At 41.8% G+C, this 20,161-nt stretch overlaps 2 protein-coding genes across 2 annotated transcripts; both read right to left on the bottom strand.

Moving 5' to 3' along the window:
- Nucleotides 1–1,005: 1,005 nt before the first annotated feature.
- tmem121b (transmembrane protein 121B) lies at nt 1,006–4,329 on the bottom strand. The gene is made up of 2 exons (XM_037460041.2): nt 4,302–4,329; nt 1,006–2,107 (listed from the first exon to the last, which is right to left on the bottom strand). The coding sequence occupies exons 1-2, from the start codon at nt 4,327–4,329 to the stop codon at nt 1,032–1,034; spliced, it is 1,104 nt and encodes a 367-aa protein (XP_037315938.2). The 3' UTR covers nt 1,006–1,031.
- On the bottom strand, nt 3,078–15,130 carry mkrn1 (makorin, ring finger protein, 1). The gene is made up of 8 exons (XM_037461072.2): nt 14,980–15,130; nt 14,194–14,325; nt 10,826–11,007; nt 10,365–10,588; nt 8,332–8,546; nt 7,250–7,360; nt 6,072–6,216; nt 3,078–4,594 (listed from the first exon to the last, which is right to left on the bottom strand). Exons 1-8 carry the CDS (start codon nt 15,051–15,053, stop codon nt 4,382–4,384), a joined length of 1,296 nt encoding a protein of 431 aa, XP_037316969.2. The 5' UTR covers nt 15,054–15,130; the 3' UTR covers nt 3,078–4,381.
- Between the last annotated feature and the right edge of the window lie 5,031 nt (nt 15,131–20,161).

The raw sequence follows: 20,161 nt of genomic DNA, 5'->3' as shown, positions 1-20,161 counted from the left end.
CTTTTAGTCTGCTGATTTGGTTATCTCCTTTTGGCAAAGAAGAAGTACTGTAAGCTCATTTGTTCTCTGAGAAATTGAGGTCTTGGCCGTCAGGTGACTGGCCACTCAAATATTTATAATTTAAAGAGATTCGACAAAGAACTTTTGAGGGTCGTGTACCCAGAAGTCAGAGAAATAGTAAAACAGGAGCAGAGCCTTGGTGAACCATATAGGATTCTTAGAATTGCCATTTATTTCCCAACACAACACAAAGTCCAGTCCAATGGATTACTGTTTGTTTTCCCTTTACCTGTTGTGGGCTATTGGAGATGATGGGTTCGACTTTAGCACCTGTTGGAATACGCTGAGAGGGGAGTACTGTAAACCTGGAACAGATGATGCATTTGTGACATGTGCAAATATCGGAAAATCCAGTTATTATGTCATGTAAAAAGTCTTACTTCCAGTCAAAACCTCATAATAGTTTACTCCCCGGTTTCAGAGGTGCGCTTCGTTCCAATCAAACAACATACCCTGTAAAAACATTTTTTTTAGTTTATGATAAAGAATCCATGGATGTGTTTTTTGCATCATATTATATTTTATTCATCATGCTGCCAATGTGGTTGTTTAAACACGGGCTGGATTATCCGGCCTTAAAGGCTTCAATTTTCACATTTGCTTTAAACTTAACTCATTACAATGCTTTTTGCAAATACATGCCGCTTAATGGCAAGGGCTGCTAGATTTTCATCCAGCGGCCTGTTTTTTTTAGGAATGGACTACGGTATATATTTTTCCAAGTTTTGTCAGTGCAATTTATGATTTTCAAAGTTTGGATTTAGTCTTTCGATTGCTTATTTAGTTTGAAATACAATTGCAAATACGATAATATATTTCCTACCGGTTCATCTATGTTTCCTATGAGGTATTTTCCCCTCAAGCCATGACTTACCCAGAGACACTGTCTGGAAGCCACAGTTGGGTTTGCGATTCGCATTTGATTTGGATTTTCCCTTCTCCCTCCCATCCCGCTCGGGGGCCAAAGGGGCCTATGAGTGCGTTACGGCCAGGGTGTTGACGTAACCGTGGGGGCACATGTCGTTCTCGGACACGCAGTGGGAGAACTGGGCCTGGTTGCTGCTCCCAGCCAGCCTCCGGGCCCCCCGCACCGCCACAGATTGCTCTACCAGTTCCAGGAACTTACACACCAAGAAGAAGATGTTTTTGAACATGAATACTGACACCGGCATCCTGTAGACAAAGACCAAGAAACACCTGACCACAAGCAGGGGCGCGTTGACCACCAGGCACATGAAGAAGCGGGCCCACAGCCACCGGCAGCGGAGCTCCGACGCGGTCAGCTCGTAAAGCCACAGGACGGGCACGGCCAGAGCCGCGAAGTACACCGAGACCACGGTGTACTTCAGATACGAGGTGGGGATCTCGCTCATCAGCAGCATCTCCACTAGCGTGAAGCTGTCGAGCAGGTCCAAGCAGGTGCTCATGAAGCAACTGTGGGAGTGGTGCCGCGTCGCCCCGTTTAGATCCTCGATGATGGAGTTGATCAGACAGAAGAGCAGCGGCGCGGACAGCAGCACGATGATCTTGAAGCCGGTCACCCCGCACGGCACCTTAAGCTCAATCAGATCCAGGATGGAGGTCTCCAGGATGAGCACCACCTTTGGGGTGCAGGCGATGACATAGATGAGCCATGCCAAGTAGGCGTAGGTAAACTCCCCGAGGTTACAGCCGAAAATGGAACTCTTCTGGTGGAAGCCGCAAGCCCTCTCCCTCTTGCTCCACGCGTTCTTCATGAAAAAAATCCCCCAGCCCGAGATCACCACCAGATCCGTGGCGATCCACGAGCACCAGTACAAGTCGGTGAAGATGATGAGGTAAAAATCCAGAATGCCCCCCTGGAAGACGAGGAGGATGAAGCAGAGCGTCTTGTACAGCAGACTCCTCTTGGATCTGTGCGCTAGCAGCGGAGCGGTCTGCATGAACTCCCCCGATGTCATGGTGCGGGCGGCGGCCGCGCAGGACAAGACAAGGAGGCTGGATGCTGCCGCCTTCCTCGGGGAGGATGCTGCTGAGGACGCTCGTGGTCTGGGTGTCCCGCCTCCTGCTTAGCTGACCGGCATCCGGAGAAGAGGATCCGGGGGAGTGTGGGCAATAGCTCGCTTTGGATCGGAGATCCGCCTTTTAGAGTTTCGTCCCCAGTTTTAACAATCCTCGTATCCGTGCGGCTGCCTCCCTCTCTCCCTTCCTCCCTTTCTCCCTCTCTCCCTCTTCCTTCCTTAAAGGTGGGAAAGAGACATGCGCAAAAAAAGTCTGGAGCACAGCGCGTGACTACAGCTGAATTATTTTCATGTATTATTTAGTTCTTAATATATTGTTTAGTCTATCAAATAACTAAGTAAATACATTAGTATCAATAATAATCACACAAATAAGTAAAAGCAATAATATATGATTTATCAGTTAGAACTAATCACAATAAAATGTGTCTGTTTTTCCTTAAATTCTTCTACGGAAAGTTTGCTGAAGATGTTATGCTGCCTCTCACATGGAGAGCACTGTGTGACTAATAAAAGAGCATTTCAATTTCTACAGGTTTTTGTTGTTTGGAAGGAAATAACGAACAGGAAATCAATCTTTAATTTTCCTATGTGGATCCAAGCTGATGGAAAAAGTGGTTTACACAGATTTTAAGTTTTGGTGATGTAAATGACTAAGTTATGTGCATATATATAAAAATATATAAAAAGCTTACTACTTAAATCTCTTTAGCACTACGTCATTATTCACCCATTTACACACTGCTGGCCGGAGACCCACATGCCCACCACGAACTAATCAATCGATCCTCAATAACTCACTAACCGATCCAACTTTGGAAGTAATTGGCATATTTAAGCCTTATTCAAATGTTTCAATTCCTTATAACATAATTTCTTTTTTTAACTTATTAAGCTCCAACACACACTTTGTAGTTGTGCATGCAATTCATCTTCTAAAAATACCTCCCTACATTATTCAACATATACATCAGCAGCATCATACCTGTACACACAGTGACAAACAGCAGACCAAAGTATTTTGACTAAACCCCAGTGGATTGATAATAAACTTTAATTTCAAGTTAAGATGGATGGTTGTGGAACATAGAAACACACACATTTCAGTATAAACATATGCATTCACATGGAGTTGAACAGGTTGAAACTAGCTACTAGGAGTCAGTAAAAGAAACTTTCGGCAGCAGAGAACTTGCAGTTCACACTGAGAAAAGTCTCTCGGCTCAGATTCTCCACACTGCTGAAAGAGTTAAGAGCCGACTCTTAGCCTGGTTCCAAGGAAGGACTTGATACCGCAGGTATTTCTAGATACTTAGCTGAATTTCATTTTTTTTTTTTTTAATTTTCTTCTATTTGACAGCTGTGTGGACCCAGATTACAGAAACAGCAAAACAGGTTTCACTCTAAAGGCCTAAAGCTTGGTTGACTCTGAGGATAAAGAGAGAGGAAGAAGAGGAAGCTGAGGGCCACTCAGGTCTTACCAGGTCTTGCCCAGTTCCAGGACTTCTTATATAACGGATCGGGGTCCTCGTCTGCCTTCCATGTAACAGACACTCATGGTATGCATTACTGCAAAATGGGTCTGCAGATAGGGGAGCACACTTTGGGGGGGGTATTGACTCCAACCACAAGCGGCAGGATTGAAAACAAACATTTGTGGAATGAAATTAGTGTGCTTAAGTCATTTTAGTGTTTTTCACCAAGAAAATTACATTTAGTTGCTGAAATGAGTTCCAATGTGTCTTTTCAACAAACTGATGACTGATTTTAGAACCATGAAAAGGAGGGGGGGGGGGGGGGAGGCACGGTAAATACTTTTCAGTACAACATGAATAGGATTATGGTGATCTATTTAACATCAGCACAGTATATTGGCAATGAGTAACTGTAATAAAGGGAAAAAAGCACTTGTATATCATGCCTATCACAATTACAGTAAAGTGCCAACTAAGTAAGAGTGCATCCTCAGAAGTACATATCAACACCTGGGTAGAAGATTAACAAGTCAAACCCACACCCACAAAGAAACTTGACAATGTTTATTAGCAATATTTGAAGAAAGTTATAATTTGTTAGATCTTATATTGACTTTGAATTGCACAAGATAGACCCACAAGGATAGCGGTCTAGAAAATGTTTAGCACGAGCGCACCTGGACTTTTTTTTTTCTTTTAAAAGTTCATTTATTTATGGCCTGCTTCAAAGCACTGCCACAATACAGAGGGGGGGGGGGGGAGCTACCGTGCATCACTCGCACAAGACAGTCCATTCTAGAGTCTAGTATACACAAGAGGGAAAGGGGAGGCTTGTGGGCGGCGCTGCTATAGGTAAATCTCATAGAAATCGTCCAGCTCCTCGTGAAACAAGTCCCATTCATCTTCTGAATCCGTCACGTCGTCGTCCGTTCCTGCGGCAAGAAGCATGAGCAGCATTTCGCTCAGCTCAAACGTCACCATCTCCTCATCCTCGTTGTCGAAAGAGCCCGTGCTTTCCCGCTCATCGAAGATGTCCCACAGCGGCGTTCGTCTAGAGTTCTGGCAGGATTAGGGGAGAGAGTTGGATCCTCAAAGAACAATGTATTATAAGGACAATGAATGGCTGGTCTAACTGAGGAAGGGCGTAAACAAACATACGTTAACTATGTTAAAATATTTTGTTGCATTAATCCCGGCCACATTAATTGCATAGGTTAATGCGTTTATGTTGACAGCCCTCAAAACACGAAGGAAGAAGCCCAAAACTCTCCAATATGTTGCCCTTTTTTCTGATCTCAGCCATTCTAAGTTCCACCTCTTGTTTGAAGGCTCAGAGCCAATTGAAAGATACACATGGAATAGAGCAGCAGCTTTCTTCAGTAAAAGAAGGATATGTGTAGAGAGAGAAATGATGCTCTACCCTGAGGCTGAAGGGCAAAAGTCCCCCTCCCCCCCCTTACATGAAATCAGTCCCAGTTCAGGAAGGGAAAGCTTTTGGAAGAGACACAGACATCTGCTGTGTTTAGCATTAAAAAAACAGGAATTATAATTGAAAAGTGATAATGTGATTTGAGTGCTTGGTTTTGGTTTATCAGCGGCTCCTATAGACTCGCTTAAATAGACTAGACTGCACTGGTTGGGTTATTTGCCGTCTCATGCCAAGGACAAGTTCCATGTTTACCACAGCACAGCTCGCTCTGAGCTCTGTCGGTTCTATACTCTATAAACTTCAATTAATGCTAATAATGTTTGTTTCAATGACTGAATGAAGCCTGACATATTTGGGAAAATAATCGCAACCTTAAATTACTTGCACAAAACTCTTGATCAGCCCTCAGCATCTGTTTGTTATATATGTGCAGAGAGTGCAACGGTGTGAGAGAGAGAGAGAGAGAAGCCAAGGTCTGCAGTCCATTCCAATGTGTTTTTTCAACTTTTTTTTTTTAAATATTCGAACGTCATTTTTGAGCGATTTTGACAGCCTTAATGTGCACTAGAGCATACTTGTATTATTATGCTTATTGTAATTCATTTTGGTGCAAACAGCATGGGTGCATGATGAGGGCCTGTTATTGAGGTTACGTGGATACATGGACCGTGGCATGGCAGCGTCTCGGGATTCCTGTCACCGGCCACGGAGTTCGTAATAGGAGGGTCAAAATAAATTTGTGTTTGCAAGCAACACACAACCAGTTGTGATTGTTGGGTGCTGCGCTTCCTTTTAGCGGCACAGCGGTAAGCCCTCGGCCTCCAGAGCGCGTGCTCCGATGTCGGCAGAAAAGCAAGGGGAGGCTCCGGGGAGGACTGCCAATCGCAAGTGAGCTCCGGCTGCAGATCTACAGTAGCCACATGTCACCTGTTTAGTTATACGTTTTTGTTTGTTTTGCATTACTTTGAACCTTTTAAGCCACGGCTTTCTTTTTCTGCTCATTCTACCCGTTTTTCACATACAGCACACAAAGCGTTGTAGCTGTAGCTGCCACACTCTAATGGCTTATGGAATGAGCAGATCCGACATGGGAGTATGAACTCTTACCCGATTTCTGCTGTTGGATCCGGTCTGTCTTCGCTGGGGTTGCGCTTCCTCCAGCCGTCCATCTGGAAAGGCATGCTTATAAAAGCAATTTGAGCCGAAAGGACAGGTTCCACGACCTTCATCAAAGTATCGACACGGTTTAGTCCTGGAAAAGACAAAAAAAGAACAGTACAAGTTCGATTACACTATGGATGTTTTGAAAAATACAAAATGAAAATTCTGAGTTCATTTGAAAAAGAAGTCTATCTTCCAGAGTTGAGGTTGACACTGCACCATCTGCCCACTCCATGCAGAGCTTTCCCCTATTTCAACCATTTCTGCAGAATCACCATCCAGGATTTGGTAGATGGACTGTACATTTATTTCTCTTTTCTAGTCTTCTCAACCACCCAAAGCTCCCTAACACTACATGTCATACACTGCCTGGCCAAAAAAAAAAGCCACCCCCTGGATTTAACTAAGCAAATAGGTACGAGCCTCCTATTGGATAATTACTGCATGGACAACAACAGTATGTGCTCAAAGAATGAGGTCAGCTGACTATTTTTTCATCCCTGATTGCATATTCCAAGATGACAATGCCAGGATTCATCGGGCTCAAATTGTGAAAGAGTGGGTCAGGACCACGAGACATCCTTTTCACACATGGATTGGCCACCACAGAGTCCAGACCGTAACCCCACTGAGGATCTTTGGGATGTGCTGGAGAAGGCTTTTTGCTACCATCATCAATACAAGATCTTGGTGTGAAATGAATGCAACACTGGATGGAAATAAATCTTGTGACATTGCAGAAGCCTATCGAAACAATGCCACAGCAAATGCAAAGATAAAGGTAATTAAATATTAGAGCGTGTGACCTTTTTTTTGGTGGTAACTTTTGGCCAAGCAGTGTATTTCACCTATTGACTCCCATTCATACTCTGATGGGAAGAACTACCATAAACAGTGGCACCTGTCCATCAGCCCCTAACATAACGTAGTCAAGGAGTTATTTGGCGTTACGTTTTTGACACATCGTCAAGCCTTTAAAAACAAGAAAAGAAAACTAAGCTTTAGCATTAGTGAAAGCTACAGTGGCAGAACATCAGCTTGTGTCCTTGTTTCTTTGACATGCTTGGAAAAAAGAATTAGAGTCCAAAGCAAAGATTTTAGTTCTCAGGAAATTATCTGTGTACCCCATGCCATCCTTGTATTTCTGGATGAGTTTCTGCTTGTCCTCCTTGTCCTCCACCCAGTACTCGCTTGGGATGACAAAGTTGGATGTGATTCGACACTCCGGGCAAGACCTGCACAGAAAAAGAATGGTGATGGATATGGTCCCGTCACATTGTAGTCGCTTAAAGCAGTGGTTCCCAAACAGAGGGCGTGAGCCACAGCGTTAAAAAAAATAAAATAAAAAGAAAGCCAAACAGACATGAGGACTTGTCATGCGTTGTGTTTAAACAACGCCCCCTGCAGAGCGGCTCAGGTTACAAGCAGACGACTGCAGCAAAGAGGCAGAGAGACGTGCAGCATCAGCAAGACAGCAAAAAAACAGTGTGACATAGAAAAAATGGTTGAAAAACTTCCTGTTAAAAGTGGAAATATACATTCTTGCACAGTTCCCAACATCAATTTTAATGTAAATTTGAGTGATTTGTACTTATTTTATAAATAAAAACAATTCTTTATAGTTTATATAGCAGGTGCTCCCCCACGGCTACAATATGGCTTAATGTTGTACGATACCCCATATCAGAGAAAGGACAAAACTATGAATAAATGTACGACGTGTTAAAACCATATGGTACAAACCATAAAACAATGTCATATTTATGACGAGATGGCGTTATATAGGTAAGCATAGCCTAGCAAAGATCTATCCAAGCTCTATTGAGAAAACAAGTATTTTAAAAGCTATTCGATGTCCAGCAGAGAGAACAAACAAATTGGCATTGTTATGTACTTGGGATTCCTTTTATCCGTTGATTGCAACAAAATCAAATCAAAATGGTTTATTCTGGGTTCATACAGCTGTTGTATTCAGCCAATATGTATACATTGAATATAGGTTGATAAAATTCACTGCTTGCCTCTGGATTACGTTACAAACCCAGTTAAAAACGTGTGAATGAGGCAAATAACGCAACAAACAAACGATCCCACGTGTAACCAATACAACAATTCGCTTAGCATTTGGTGTCCCTGTCAGTGAACTAGCTGTGGAATGAATACCTTTTTGGTCATTCGGGTTTGGGATTCGAAAACGGTGACTCACTTGATTATTTTGCTCTCAAACTGCTTGGCACTCCTCCATTTACGAATGCACTTAAGACAGTAGCAGTGGCTGCAGTTGGAGAGGATGCCGAAGCGGCGCTCGCTCGGGTTGGCCTTCTCAAACACCACTTCCATACACACACCACACATCATGTCTTTGCTGCGTTGGATGGCAAATGAAATCTCCATGTCCTTCTCATGGGCCTCGATGCATGCCTAGGAGAGGGAACAGTTAAACCAGCACAACATCGTCTCGAGCTATGCATTCAATTGTGGTCCTTATAATAGTCCATGACAAGGCAGCATAATAACTGCAGTAGTTAAGAGCTGAGAGAATAGCAAAGCAGCCAGTAGATGTCTCATTGATTTTAAATGAGACCACTGCACTCAACCTTTGCTCAGTGAACTCAGTGAGTTCCAACTGGACACAGTACTACCAAGACAGAATGGAAAGGGTTGTCTATTGAAGCACAATTTAATTTGAATCACTTCTGTTGAATGAATTTTGTACACATCTATTGCATCCTGTCCATCCCAGGAGAGGGATCCCCTTCTGCCATTCTCCCCAAATGTTATCCACTTATTTCACAAAGCGCAGGAACCTGGGAAGGAATCTTCTCAAAACATAATGCAGAGAATCCTTTCTAGGTGACACTAGGGCTGTCACAACATCACATTTTTGTTGTGCGATTAATGCACCAATTTTCAGACCATTTTATTCCACTGATAACATACTGACAATAGCATAATAATACAAGTACGCTCTTTCGTGACATGGTGGCTCGGTCCCGTTGACGGTTGAATATTCACTTATATAACACATATTCGAATATCCGATTGCTACGGAGGAGACATACGTCACGTCCAGACTGAAAGTCATGCACAAAGCCGCCGTTGATTCTGCAGCGTCTTTCCTGGTTGAGGTTTTCTATTGGTTGCACAATAGGCACGTCAATAACAAATTCATACAACAGGACATAACTACTTGTATAGGTAATTTCATATTTAACAACATATTACCTACGTAAAAATGAGTAAATTAACTAATGCCCAAGATCGCAGACCGTGGCATCGCGCTCGCACACACGCACCCTGTCTCTCTCACTCTGTCTGCGTAATCCCAATTTAAGGTCGCGATTCTTGTCCCAAATATTGCAGGCTTCATTCAGTGATTGAAACATTGAACACTCCACGCAAGCTGTGGTAAACATGGAACTTTTCCTTGGCATGAAACGGCAAATAATCAAACCAGTGCATGAAGCTGTTGTAGCCTGTCTATTTTATTTTAATATACAGTCAGTACAGTAGCGCGCCCACCTTTTTCTACAAACATTCGAATATTAATTTTCACATTTGAATCCGTTTTGAACAACTATTCGAATATCTCTTTTTAACAACTATTCAAATACAGAATATTCGTTGACAGCCCGGAGGAACCAACAAGACTGGGCGGTGGTTGCTGTTGTTTTAGGTGAGATTTTAGCTAAGTTGTGTTTTTAAACACACCAGCCTGTTATTGGCTGACCTAGGGCTGCACGGTATACTGGTAGAAGATCTCCCTACGGTGTGAATTTCTCACAAACCGTTCATACCAGTGTTTCGCCATAACAACTGAGGTTGCTCTTCGGCGGGCGGCAGATTTCATCTTTACACGTCATCACAGAGCGCGATTTATTGCAAAGTCTGTCGAGCCTCTGGTGGCAACACTAGCAGCCACAACAAGCTAACAAGCTAACTCGCTGGCCCGTTTCGAACAAGTTGGCCAGTGAGCTCGGGTAGCCGGCGGTACTTTTTGGGCCGCTGTGTTACGTAGTGTTGTGTTTACTTGAAAAAGCAATACCGTCCGAAGCTTTCTAAATACTGTGATATGAATTTTTCGCCATACGGCGCAGCCCTAGCATGACCGTGGATTTCACAAAAGACAAACAATTCAATCAGTGAAAGAAAGAAATCGCCGGCATATCAGTTCTATTTTCCACCCTCAGTGATTCTAAAATAGTTCAGGAAAATTGTGACAGTGACAATAAGTCTTACCTTAGTGTGTGCGGAACGCTGGGCGTTGTCAGTAGGGTGGAGCACCTGGAGGCCGCACATGTCACACACGTCGCCATGGAGATAGGCACAGTTGATTCCGTAGCGGCACTCTCCAACGGCTGCGTATGGACAGAGCTGCTTCTTTAGTTCTTTGTCGTCCTGCGATGCCTTACTGTCCGAGGTCTCCAAGAGGGGGGCACTGCTCTCAGGGTCCGCTGGCTCAGCTGTGCAAGGAAACGGGTTTATATTTATTGATGTCACAAAACTCCTCATAATGGCTCCTCTTAAAATTCAACCTCAAAGGGCAACGTTTCATCACCATTTCCTTATGTTTTGCACACAAATGTATTTAATTTAAGTATTATTGTATTATTTATTTATTTATTATGATGGAGTTGTGAAAAGACCATTCCATTAAGTGAGATTCAATACAACACACGTAATCAATGCCGACAACTCACCCCGTCCACAATACGGCTGTCCAGGAACAAACTCGGCAGCGTTGACCCAGTCTTGTGCCTCTGAACCAGGCGTTAACCCACTGGGTTCCAGGTTTGATGAGCTGGCCAGGGAGGCAGAGGGCAGCGGCAGCGTCTGTGGGGTTGGAAACTCCTCGTCCTTTGCTGGTTTACAGTGGTCAAATCTGATAAGGCACGGGGACCAGGATTGTTACAGTTAACATGATCTACTGCTGATTTTGCAAATAGAGTTGCAATAAGAATGGCTTCACGCTAGGCCTGTCAAAGAATATTCCATATTTGAATAGTTAAAACAGATATTTGAATGTAAAAAGCAGCAGCAGCACCACGGCTGTCTGCTTTGCGGGCGGGCGCGCTACTGTAATGACTGAATTGCATGAATAAAATAGACTTCATGCACTGGTCTTATGATTTGACGTTTCATGTGTGTTATGTGTCACAAGCTGTTGTGTTGCTGCTAAAGATAGTTTGTTGTGCGTTATTCATTGTTGTTGTTATAAAGTCAGTCGTTATGGCGTAACACCGGTATGAACGGTACGTGAGAAATTCATGCCGCAAGGAGATCTTATACTGTTTGAACCGGTATACCGTGCATCCCTAGTTCTCAGGCTCAGTTACCATAGCAACTGACCCTGAGGTTTAGTTACCTCCCTTTTTCTGAAACCGACAACCCAGAGTTTCCCTCATCTCAGGCTTAACAGATTCTGAGATTCCACCAAACCTGCTTCTTGAAACGGACCCCAGTTAGAGATCGCTACAGGTCTAGATCAATAAAGCTTTGCAAAGAAGGGGTCTGGGACACGGCATCCACTTCTACCATATTTCAGATGACAGGCTACGTTTCATGTTAAAACCCTGAAGGCCAAGCAGCGATTGCTTCAATGGTCATGAACAAAACGGTTGGGCTAATTGTGGGGACAGGAACATGTATCTCCATATGACAGTTTGTGCACACAGATCAAGGAGGTGACCACTGGCACTGGAGTCAGTGAACAAGTGTGGGCACTAAGGATTGCCAGGTTACATTGGCAACCATCTTGAGAAATTAGAAACCAACTCCTATTAAGATTGCATTAATGTTTAGTTTGAAATGGGAGTACAGCCACACGTGCTGAACCAGACCAGCTCCATATATTTTCTAACAAGTCCAAAACAAGCTGACAACAAGAACTATCTTTAAAAAAAAAAAAACAAGATCTAAATGTATACAAATCTACACTCACCTAAAGGATGATTAGGAACACCATACTAATACTGTGTTTGACCCCCTTTCGCCTTCAGAACTGCCTTAATTCTACGTGGCATTGATTCAACAAGGTGCTGAAAGCATTCTTTAGAAATGTTGGCCCATATTGATGGATAGCATCTTGCAGTTGATGGAGATTAGTGGGATGCACATCCAGGGCATGAAGCTCCCGTTCCACCACATCCCAAAGATGCTCTATTGGGTTGAGATCTGGTGACTGTGGGGGCCATTTTAGTACAGTGAACTCATTGTCATGTTCAAGAAACCCATTTGAAATGATTGGAGCTTTGTGACATGGTGCATTATCCTGCTGGAAGTAGCTTCAGAGGATGGGTACATGGTGGCCATAATGGGATGGACATGGTCAGAAACAATGCTCAGGTAGGCCGTGGCATTTAAACGATGCCCAATTGGCACTAAGGGGCCTAAAGTGTGCCAAGAAAACACCCCCCACACCACTACACCACCGGCAGCAGCCTGCACAGTGGTAACAAGGCATGATGGATCCATGTCCTCATTCTGTTTACACCAAACTCTGACTCTACCATCTGATGGTCTCAACAGAAATCCAGACTCATCAGACCAGGCAACATTTTTCCAGTCTTCAACTGTCCAATTATGGTGAGCTCTTGCAAATTGTAGCCTCTTTTTCCTATTTGTTGTGGAGATGAGTGGTACCCGGTGGGGTCTTCTGCTGTTGGAAGCATCAACAAGGCATTTTCGCCCACAGGACTGCCACATACTGGATGTTTTTCCCTTTTCACACCATTCTTTGTAAACCCTAGAAATGGTTGTGCTCCTTGCATGGCAGGAAGATTGTGCAGACAGCCGTACAAAAGCAGCACTGCAAGTCTCTCATCCATGCTGCGGATGTCAAAATTAACATTGTTGAGCCACTGGGAGCATTGGATGACTGGGCTGGAGAGGAGAGCTGCCGGAGCTAGATTTAAACTTTTTATTTAGCTGACGTTTTTGTCGAAAAGTGACTCGTAATAAGTGCATTCATTTAATAGGGTACAGAACCAGAATAACAACAATCAAGAAAGTACAATTTCTTCAAGATAGCCAAACTACATAAATACATACATAAATGAGAGACACGGTGATGCAGCAGAATTAACTTGAGGAACCGAGCAACAGCACAGGAGGGGATGGCTAGCTCAGGGAACCACAAAGAGCATTATGCAATTGCCTTACAAGTTGCATTGCTCTCTGTCTGGCCCTGGGGACTGCAGAGAAAAAGCCAGACAGGGAGTGAGACACAGACTGAAAGAGCAAAACAGAGCCCATCACAATAGACAGAGCCCAGGGAATTTAGCCTTAAGAAACCCCCACAGTGAGCGTTTCTCTACACTTTTAATACAGGGTGCACTTGCCCGACGAGATAATGAGGACCCCCTCCGCACTGCAGCGTCATCAAAACAAAAAAAGAATGCGACTTATCGAGCCAACACCAGCGGCAGCTCAGTATTGTATTCACAGAAACAAAAGCTTCCTACATGCAAGGAACAGACCTTTAAAATAAAATGATGAATGTGTGTGATTTTTAACTTTGGCAATTATTATTTAACCATAATAATTAATATCTACAAATTATCATTACCAATTATACAGAACAAACTTGTATAGTATATAGGTATTGTAAAGATTATCTCAAATACAGTGTCCATGTCCTATGCATGTACTTCTTGCGTTTGTGGATTTTGTTGACAGTGCTGAACATACACCAGCACCACTATCACTCATACACATTTTATATTGTAGGAAAGTTTCATCCAGCAGATCACTTCTGTAATCTGACAGATAGGAGATTGTGTTCCCCGTTGGAATCACAAAGAGCTAACAGATACAGACCAACATGTTGACATAGGGAAGCAGCTGTGTCAGGATTGTGAAGCCCCTATAGGAGCAGAATGCAACCCAGTGACCAGCCTACAAAGGGCCTGAGGACAAGGCCCTTTTAAGAAAGGAATTTATGATGCAGCTTAGCTGACAACCGGGAGATCTTTTTATAAACTTGTACACGCCAGGTGTGTACAAACATGAGCCAAATTGGAATAATTTTCTATATTTTTAATTAAAAAATAAAAATGTAAAATGTTACCTGCAACGATCCCCAAACACACAGCTCCCCTTCTGAAAGAACTTGCAAATCATGGCTGCAGGTTTACTGCTGGTCAGATCGTGGGAATATCGACAGTTGTCCCCTTCTTTGCATAGACCATGCATGAAATACCTGTAAATATACAATAACATTCGTCGAGTAAATAAATCATTTCAAGCACAGGCGTCTTCATTTGAACAGAAATGCAATGTATTTTGTATTTCCCAAAATAGCAAAAATACAGATTAGACTCAAAGGCCTTTACAACACAAAGACATTCTCTGTCCCGGAAGCGTCACACAAGTCGAAAAACATTCCACGCAAGACAACTGTGTGTCAATTTCGTCTTTCGGTTTCGTTTAACAGTTATTTCGTGCATGCTAATATGCTAGTTTGACATTGATGCTAGCAGAGCTACTCAATGAAAATATGGCTAGCGGGCTGTCTGCTAACCCCCTCCGCCCGCCTGCTATGAGCGCACAACACAGCGATCACAACAACACCGCGGCTACTAGAGCTAGCTACACAACAACACCGCGTCTACTTGAGCTAGCTACACAACAACACCGCGTCTACTTGAGCTAGCTACACAACAACACCGCGTCTACTAGAGCTAGCTACACAACAACACCGCGTCTACTAGAGCTAGCTAGACAACAGCTGAGCCCAGCCTCAGATGACGCCTGTTGTCAGTCGTTGGCAAGACACCGCATAACATCCATTTTCGCATCGAACGGAAGACATAATCATGTTTTATGTTTTCAAAAGGCCTCGTTCTCATCTTACCTGCAGGTTACGTTTTTAGTCCAACCTACTGGTATTGGTGAAGCCGCCATAGACGCTGCTGCTGCCTCCGCCATTGCTGTTTATGTTGAGGAGCGACAGCCCGGATGTTCCGGAGAGCTCGCTCCACCTCGGCTTTTTTTTTGTTTTTGTTGCATATGTGCGGTTTCAGTCGGAACTTACCGAACACCTCGCGCCAGCCTGGTACCTTTCACTACGAGTCATCAGTGCCCCAGTGTTAACAAACAAGAAAACACTAAAGAATCAAACATGTGTTGGTATTAGCGGTGTTCACCAACATATTGCTGAAGATCTTCAAAACTTCAAAAAGAATATTGAGCATCCGCTCAAGAGGCTGGGAGAGAGTTAACTGCACATAGTTACTGCTCATTTCTGCTGTTGGGTATTAGCAGTGCGCTGATGTTTCTTTGTGGCTGCTTTCTTGTGGAACCACACAAACTCATGATTACTGTACATTCACACAATCAATAAAGAAGATTGGAATAACATTTGCTCGTTTCTGATCGATGCACCGCTGTGGTCACACATCTTCACATACAGTCCTATGGCTGTCAACCCCTCATTAGATTTATCTTTCTTGTATTAGGGGTACAGATAACAACTGATGTTTTAAATACATGTATACTCCCACCTGCTGGTATAAGCACTGTTTTGGTGCTTGAAATTGGTTAACTTACGTTTTGTCTTCCCAAAAGTAATGGGAATATTAATTAAATAGTAGATAAATGTATAATAAACGGATTCATTAACATCAAAAGTGTTATTTTTCGAACCATATATTTAGTACATATAAAAAACGAGACCATTCGTTATTTACACAATGGGCATTTTTCACAATGACAAATTATAACTATTTATTTTCAAACAACCCATGTAGTATATATACAAACAGAAACAACTGACAATGGATTTAGTTGAGTTTCACGTGTCCCACCACAGAGGCACAGAATGCTGACTTCAAAATCTTACATCAGAGTTTTGCACAATTAATGTGATATTACAAAAAAATGCTTTTGTAAATTTTATTTTGACGTTTTATTGGAGGCTTGAGGTGGTAGGTCGAGTGCAGAACGAGTATTCCTGTTGTGACGCCACAGAAGCCACTGATGTGTCACAAAGGCCACAGATTTGCCACAAAGGCCAAAGGGTTGCCACCTATTGCCCATGTTGATGAAGGGAAACTTACTTTTCCATTTCAAGAGTAAAAGTTTGATGTTTTTCTTTTTTCCTGGAAATATACCAGAATCTCTGTCTATCCCATTAATCCTTCTTAACACTTCTATCCACCAAGAGTCACATCCGGCAGCATTAGTAAACACACTTAAGAGATTTGTTAGGGTCCTCGCTATGACTAGTCGTAGAGGAACCTATTGTATTTCAAGGAATTATTATTATTATTGTTCTCACAAACTGCCTTTTTGGGGCTTTTATCGTATTCAGAAAGTTGTTAAATTTGGCATGGATATCTGGACTGTTAAAAAATGTGATAATTTTTGGGTTTCACATTTGTGTATAAAGAAATGTCTCTATAGCGCCCTCTAGAAATTTGAAAAAGACCACACAGTTTCCGCCCCCGATGTCCGATCAACTTGAAAGTTGGCACACAGGTGCTCTTCAACATGCTCTACAAAAAAGTCAACCAAGGTATGCAAAAGACCTATCTAGATTTTCCGCCATTTTGAATTTTGTGAAATTTTTGGCAATTTCTCCTAAACGCTGAGTTTGATTGTCACGAAAACCTTCGGTGGATCATTATTGGTTCAATGTGCCCTTGATATATCAGAATGGTGCTGATAACTCATTGTTTTGATGAGATTTGGGCTAATTAACTTCGCAAGGGGTGTGGCTTAATCTGTCAGATTTTTAACTTCCAAATGACTTGGCCTGCCCTCACCAAAATTGCAGATTGCAAAATATGTGTAAACATTGAAGCCCTGAACACACCCTAATATTTTCATATTTTTTGAAGAATAGGGGGTGCTGTAATTAATGGCTGAAAATCTGCCTATTTTCATGATTTCTTACAGTTGTAAAAGACCAAACGGATTAAACACGATTCTTTTCAAATCCACGCAGTGTGCTCTTGAGACCTAAGTCTCTAAAAGTTGCATTTTGCCGGAAGAAATATTAAACTATGTGCGTAGGGCGCAATTGAAAAAAAAAAACCTTTTGTTGACCATACATGACCAAGTTGGGTCATGTATGTAATTTTGAGAGGCTTTTATTTTGGACTGGTACATCAGAATGTCCTGCTTATCACCAGGTCACTCTCTGCCTGAAGTGGAATGGTCATGAAAGTATTGATTGTTTCCATTTAAATCTAATCTGATGAATTGTCCAAAATGGACACAAGCTCACGCCCAGGTAGTTTTGTGAAAACTCTTGATTTTAACTTTTGACCCCACGGGTGTTGGGATCAACTTGCCTATTGTCATGATTTATTACAGTTGTTAAAGACCGAACTCCTCCCAGGGATTAAACCTGATTCTTTTCAAAATCGCGCAATGTGATCTTAAGACCTTAGGCTCTAAAAATTGCATTTTGCCGGAAGAATTTCCAAACTACGTGTGTAAGGAGCATTTTTTTAAAAACACCATTCACCACGAACGTTGAAGTTGTTTTAACTCGACCATACTTGTTCTAATCTGCTCCAAATTTCTCATATAGCATGAACTTCTCACCCTTTAAACATCCATATGATCATTTTTTTTCTTATGGTTTTAAGAAGATATTAGGGTTAATGAACTTTGCAAGGGGTGTGGCTAAATCTGGCAAGATTTATAACTTCCAAAAGGCTTGGCCTGCCCTCACCAAAATTGCAGGATGTGTAAAGATTGAATCACTGAACACACCCTAATTCTTCAGAACTTTTGAAGATTAGGGGGCACTGCATTTAATTATTAAAGATTAAACTCGATTCTTTTCAAATCCACGCAGTGTGCTCTTGAGATCTTGGCCTTTAAAAGTTGCATTTTGCCAGAAGAAATATTAAACTGTGTCAATCAATTTAAAAAAAAAACACCTTTTAAAAGATTTCGAAGGAAGTTGGGTCATGTACGGTATTTTGAGAGGCTTTTATTTTGGGATGGAACATCAAAATGTCCTGGTTATCCACAAGTGTCACCTTGGGGATGTGTACTATCAACCTGAATAGTCATAGTCATGAAATTATTGATTGTTTCCTTTTAAATATAATCTGAAAATGACAAAATGTAGTCTGGTGATTGAGATATTGAAGGATATTGACTCATTTATGGTATTCTGAGAGGCTTTACTTTTTAATGGTACATCAGAAGCTCCTGGTTATATGTTGACATAAAAGGACGAAGACCATGATAATGTCAAAGATAAAGTTTGCAAAGCAGCATTCCTGGCGTTGCTCCACACAGTTAACGACCACTGACTTGCGAACGCTTCGTCCGACTCCAAGGAGTACCGAGGACCCGTCCAACGCTGCTCGCAGCTTTCATTTTGTCTGGATTTTACATTTGAACATTTGCTTTTTTCTCCAATTTTGTGTTCAGTCAGTCAACAGACACATTACTAATGTTAAATATTGTCATTCGTTTTTGTAGAGGTATTTGTATATGTGTCCTAAAACCTCAACTCTGGTCTGTGTTTACTAATGGTTAGCGGAAGTTTGTTGGCTTATAGTTTTGAGGTTGAGTCCTTCTGTTTGGGTGAGTAATGGGCTCATTAGTCTGTACGAACCGTCCCTGGAATGTCCATGCCTTGACATACTTCAAATCTACACTACGACACTCCTGCTAACTCGGCTGTTATGAGTTCTGACTTTGAATTTGAGTTCATGCATCTCACAAATGATTTAATGAGTGTGGCTAGCCAAAGCTAAAATCATAGGATTTCCAAAAATGTATTTAGAAAAATTCCAAAATGAAATAAAGAAATTAACGCCGCATTTTTAAAAATGATATATATATTCATGATGTAATACCAAAAATTACTAATGCATCGTTTATACACTCTTTTCTGACTAAAATCCTCCTTTAAAAAGAAATCCTGCCCTGCGACCAGTAAGAATTTTTCCAGCTCATGTTTAATAATCCGGAACAGCCCAACTTTAAGTATTTTAATTTTGTCAACTCCTCTCTGTCACTGTGTATTGTGGTTGTCATCATTAGTTTAGGCTTAAAATGATTGATTATGACTTCATTATTATCTCAAAATTATTTTGAGCCTTCAAGCTATAAACACTTTTTATCCTAAACATGAGGAAGCCTTGTGTGAATAAGGAGAGGCAATTAGGGAAATGCAAACTAACAATAGCATAACAAGAGACAAGCAAATACGGAGATGTAACTGAATTAATAATAATAATATCATTATTATCTTGACTTCATTTTTCAATAGTTGGGATCAGTTTCTGTCCAACTCTATCCAAAATGTGTGTTATTGATGATTTTTGACCATCTGAGGAAAACGTGCAAAAGCTCTTGCAAGTCTCGTTGCTCGGCTTTTAAGACTAATGCTGACTTAAATGCTAGTGCCTAGGTCCAAAAAAGGTTGATAGTCCACAATCTAATATATTCATCCACAGATAGCACATCCAGAAAGAAAAGCAAGCTATATCTTTATTATTCTTTGTTTTTTGATTGGATTGAGGAAAACTTTGACTGTAGTCTCACTAACTTTCGCTGTTTCTTTTTTTTATTGGGTAGTGTGATGATTGGATGTCCGTATGCGTGCCTTTAAAGACCTGTAAAATTAGCTGCTGTTTTTGGTGCTGGGACCATCAAAATATTCAATCTCATGCTTATGTGTGTCTAATGTAAACGATTCATTTTTCCGTCTGAAAAACCTGGATACTACCTCTCTCAATTAAATTATTTATTTTTTTCTAAGCTGCATTTGTATATTCCCAAGGCAGGGTTTCACTGGGTAATAATAATAGTCTTGTTTTTTCATAGTGCCAGAAAAACAGCCCCTTGACACTCACACACACACATTTACCTCAATGACTGGAATGGAAGGAATTCAAAGTTTCTCTGAACGTTCACTCAGAGGACAATTCTTTCACAATGTGAAATGTAAGGTGAAAAGGAAATATAAACTTTGAATGGAAGAGGAATGCATGTAGAAAATGTTAAAAGGTAGATGGGATCATCCAACAGAAGGAAATGCAACTACATGAACCAGAATGAAA

Source organism: Pungitius pungitius, chromosome 2 (genome assembly GCF_949316345.1).
Source record: "Pungitius pungitius chromosome 2, fPunPun2.1, whole genome shotgun sequence".
NCBI lineage: Eukaryota > Metazoa > Chordata > Actinopteri > Perciformes > Gasterosteidae > Pungitius > Pungitius pungitius.
The sequence above is the reverse complement of the archived record's forward strand: the minus strand, read 5'-3'. Positions and strand labels throughout refer to the sequence as shown.